At 41.1% G+C, this 5,000-nt stretch overlaps 1 protein-coding gene across 1 annotated transcript in view; it reads left to right on the forward strand.

Moving 5' to 3' along the window:
- tyn (trynity) overlaps nt 1-5,000 on the forward strand; it is a 66,375-nt gene that overhangs the window by 28,547 nt on the left and 32,828 nt on the right. Inside the window, exons 3-4 of the mRNA XM_086547151.1 lie at nt 894-1,026; nt 1,404-1,540. Coding sequence (XP_086403277.1) covers nt 894-1,026; nt 1,404-1,540 — 270 coding nt within the window. The remainder of the gene's footprint in view (nt 1-893; nt 1,027-1,403; nt 1,541-5,000) is intronic.

Consider the following 5,000-nt stretch of genomic DNA (forward strand, 5'->3'; position numbering starts at 1 on the left):
GTCAAGTCCCCATTAAGACTGTGACCATTAGCCCATTCAAGCTACAGAAAAGCTTTATCGAGGTGAAGACATTAAGCCCTTGAAACATGTAAAGAAGTCACAGCTTTTTTGGCAGATTCGTGTAGTAACCAATCTTTTTTTTTTGTACTTCCACAATTTCTTTCCGTTCGGTATAGAGGTCGCCAGAGATCATGCAAAACGACATGGCAAAATTTGTATACTGCAATTCTGCAACCCTTTCTGTTGTTGCTTTCACCACATAGTAACGGTTAACCGGCTCTTGATTTCTGACACAGGTATTACGTATCCACAAAACGTTGTCTGGCCATTTTTCTTTTCCACGCTGCGTATAATTTATCAACACGCGAACGCTTCTATTCCGGTGTTGTCCCGTACTCTTTACTGCTTGAGCTTGAAAGTGCTTCATAATGCACAGTTGAGCTATTGAGAAGCAAAAGATTTTTCCTACAAGTATCATACTTTATCGTTGATTGCCTTACTATCATCTATATGTCCTTTCTCTCACGTTTCCTTTCTTATTTTTCTTATTTTGTACTACCTACAAAATCCAACCATGAATGAAAATACGTACAACACTCGTCACTGACTTTCCTTCCTTTAAAGCACAAGATAAACACTCATTTCATCATAAAACTTCGTCTTTTTAAAACATATAACAACCTTGCTATATGTCAGAGAATTTTATTCTTTTAAAACGCATAACAAACACGCCTTTTATCACAGAATAGCTTCCGTAAAATAGATAAATGAAAACAAATAAATAAATCAGATAAAATGAATCATCACAGAATTTTCTCCACATTAAAATACGTCAAACAATCACTCCATCACAGAAACTCATCCTAACTCATCCCCATCTCCTTACCCAACAGGTCGCGTTGCCTTTGAGAAGCTGACTGAACTGGACTACCGAGGGTCGACTTACTACACCATCAGGAACCTTTCGCTTTGGGAATGCCAAGGATGGTGCAGGGAAGAACCGGAATGTGCCGCTGCGTCCTTCAGGTGAGTTACTGTCGGGAGTGACGTTGGTATGATGATAATGGTGGTGGTATTGTTGACGACACAGTGGTATGGATTAATGGTGCAATGGTTCTTGTAATAATGATGGTAATGGGGATATTGGTGTAGATAATATGTGGTAATGGCAATATCAATAGTATGATAAAGGTTGTGATTATGATATATTCAGTAGTAATAATAATGTCTTTAGCATATCAATAATGGGCATGGTAATTATGCAGTTATTCTGCTACAAACAATTTAGCTGGCTTTGATACTGATTGATATAAATACATGAGACATTTTGCAAATACGTATTCAAAAATGCCTTTGATATCAGTTTATAAATATTAACTTTACCGACACTTACTTTCCTTCAGCTTCGTCATGAATCCCCTGGCGCCGGTGCAAGAGACGCTGTGTTTACTTCAGAACGAGACCATGGCTACCAACCCTTCCGCGCAACCCCAGCGCGCGGTGTCACTGTACTACATGGTCAAACTCCATGTCAGGACGAGTGAGTACATTATCATAATTGTTTGAAAAGGAATACAGGCATATCCGGTGTCGTTATATGCGAACGGAAGGGGAAAAAAAGGAAAGAAAAGGGAGGGAAGCCATTGTAAGTGCTAGGTTGGGATGCTTGGGCGGCGAGACTTGGTAATCTGGAAAATGGACGATTTGCGGTAGATATGTGTTTGCAAAAAAGAAAGAAAGAAAGAAAAGAACACACGTTTTAGTATTAAGATTTAATAGCATACGCCCCTTTAAGGTATAATACGCGGTCATTACATCCCTTAGTAGAAACAAACTCAGCAAGCGATTGTGTGACGACATGTGATCGTTCACGTAACTGAAAATCTCACTGATGAGAAATTCTTCGTTGCGATTTTCATTACCGTAAAACATTTATATTCCGCGTATCAGTCATATTCACAGATTATTGGAAAAAAAATATTTCAACCAAATTAACTTGTCTCGAGGGTTCCCAAGCAACGAGCAGGAAACAAGGGGAGGTGGGTGACAGTCTCACGCACCCGCGACGTCAGCTGGTCTCGAGGGACGTCTAATTATTAGACACATTGCCTTGCCTAATTTGCCTTGTAGACAAACACGGATATCACCAGTAATAGCCTATTAGTTCGGGTTAGCAGATGTTGCACAGTTCTACCTAAATGCAACTCACGGTCCGCAAAACAGACTAACGAATTCTTGGACGTTTCATTCGAAAAGATCATGGCCGTCCGCCTGGCAACATGTAAGCGGTGCACCATCGCTCATTAACTCCCGCGGTAATCGTCACTGCATGATTTATTAACCCTTTCAACCATTTTTAGAATCTTTCTCGAGGGAGGAGGAGTTACAACAGTTTCGCTCTATATCAAAGGATCCAAACCTTTACGACTCGATTTATCTCCGTCAAAGGATCTTCTGTAGCGGGATTTTTCTTACTGTTGGGCCGATTATCCTGGTCAAAGGAGCGTTAGTAGTCTACGAGCGGAACTTCCTTCAGCTTCATCAGGGTTCCGTCGGTGAGGAATTCCGTGGCTATAAAAAGGAGAATTACTTGCGTCCAAACCGTCGGGAATTTTAGCCACAGAGGACGATAATAAAGAAGAAAAAAAAAACTAAAGAGGGAGAACATGAAAGTGATGATAAAGAAGAGGAAGAAAAAGGAAAAATGATATTTTCTTTGGTGTAACATTTCTTCTCGAATCTGTGTGGCGATATTTAAAAAAATAAAAAATAATTTCCAGAAGGAAAGCAACTTTTATTTCGAGAAGTCGAAATGTTGCAGATGAAAATAATCGTCGGCGACACATGTTTTTTGACATAGCAATTTTTTGTTGCATTCTCGAGTTCGCATTTGCGGTTTCCAGTTCAACTCTTCATTTTAAGAACCTCTTTAAGGATCAAGTCCAAATAAAAATGAAAGTCAGAGAGTTTTTGTCAATTTTCTTCCTCATTTCGCTTCTTTACTTATTTGTCGAAGACCCATAACTACAAACAGCGTTCAATCTCCGTCACCTGTCAAACCCAAACCAGAAAGCCCGAAATACCCTTTGTGATGGCACCGTCGCCAGGCCGTCGCGTCGTTCCGGACTCCCCAGAACGGACTCCTGCGGACGTCGGCGCCATCACAATCCTCCTCTTCCTCCTCCTCCTGCTCTTCTCAGACCTCTCCTGCAGCCGTTATTCTCGAAGGTGTGGCACGGTCTTTGAGAATCAGTGGAGGGAGGAGGGCGTCAGAGTGGGTGTGAAGGGAGAGGGGGTGGGGGGAGGGGAGGGGAGCGGCTATGCCAGGGTGAACACAGGTCGGAATATGAAGGGAATGGGGCGTTTTCGGTCCGTCTGTTATTTTTCACCAACGTCTTAGCTTTTGTTAAGACTCCTTGGGGATTCTTAAGGATGAAAACAAAGACTCATTCGAAGAAACCAGAAGGGAGTGGGTCGTTGACCACTTGCAACGGAACGGTATTCCAATCGAGTTTAGAAAGAAAAGAAAAAAATCGACTCAAAATTGAATTCACAAAAATCCATCACAATCAGTCTGTCTCTGAAGGAGGAAGACGTCTCCATCCTCATCTTACGTGTCTTGCAGCTCCTTTACGAGACGTATGAGGTCTTCACGAGTCACGACCCATCGTTCCTCTATATTCTTCGTATTTACACTTTCGATAATTCCGAAAAGTTACGTTAATTAAGCCTTCCATTACTTCCTGCTCGGAAAATAAAATGGCTTAGGTTTTTTTGTATTTGTCTGAAGACAAGACAGTCAGGACTTTTTTTCTTATTTTTCATTCAACATGACATGAATAGTCTAGAATAGTTTCTCCCTGAATAACCAAGTTAACTGTCAAAAATATATAAAGATATATTAATGAGTATCAATACATTCACAATGCAATAGGAAAGTAACGTTTCGAGATAACATTTACAACAGAATCACTTACCAAACGGAATTAGTCATTCTCATGCACGTCTTTTCTACATCTCCCTTAACCTCACAATACCACACACTCACTGCCGCCTCATTAAGAGCCAGCAATGATCGTTGAGAAAAGTGCGATCTGGAACGGATTCTTCGCACCCGGACTCCCGGTGACGCAAAAGCTTCTTCTGGAGGAGTCAAATGCAAATGCTCTTACCAACCTTTGGATCAGCTATTTATGATCAGGATTGGGTTTCCTCTATATTAATTTCTCTTCGTTTTCCCACCCTCAGAGTCACCCGGACCACATAAATACGGTACATATGCATACATAATATATTTATTTTTATGGATGCAACTTAAAGAGCGCTCTTGCACTTCTCTGTAGTGCAACCCACGATCCGGAATTCCAATCAGCAATGAATTTTGCAAAACAATAAATGCAGGCGCCAGGAGACCGGCCATCAGCATTAACACGAGTGGCTTCCCATGAAACTCAGGCTACAGTTATTATCTCAATGATTATCGGAAGTACAGAAAAAAAGTGATTATAATAATGACGAATTAATGATGACAATGACATGGCCATAATGACATAATTCATTCAATTCCCACGTGCTTTGGCGACTCACCCACCGTTATTCCGATCGTAGGAAAACAATAACGAGTTCCGGACATGTTTTTAATAGTCCCGTTGGAACAACATCCGTGAATTCTTTATACAGTTAAGGTCTCATGACCTTGACCCTTCCGCTTGACCTTGTCTCTTATGGCATCCCCGTTAGATGTTCTCTGATAGAAAGGAGGTGGTGTAGGGGGCGTGTTTGAGGTCAAAGGTTGACATTTAAGGTTAGAATAATCACTTCACTTGGCCATGTTAATCCGACCCGTTAACAGATTGCTGTCGAATCGAGAAAGGAGTGCTTGGCGATAGGCCTATTCCTAAGAATATCTCTTCTTATTGCACATATTGATAGTGATGACACAGCTATCGAAAATAAGTATCATTACCCCACCTGTAACTATCGGCTGTTCTGGTATCATC

Source organism: Penaeus japonicus, unplaced genomic scaffold (assembly GCF_977035675.1).
Source record: "Penaeus japonicus unplaced genomic scaffold, GWHDUDI00000001_assembly GWHDUDI00000019, whole genome shotgun sequence".
In the NCBI taxonomy this organism is placed as follows: Eukaryota; Metazoa; Arthropoda; class Malacostraca; order Decapoda; family Penaeidae; genus Penaeus; species Penaeus japonicus.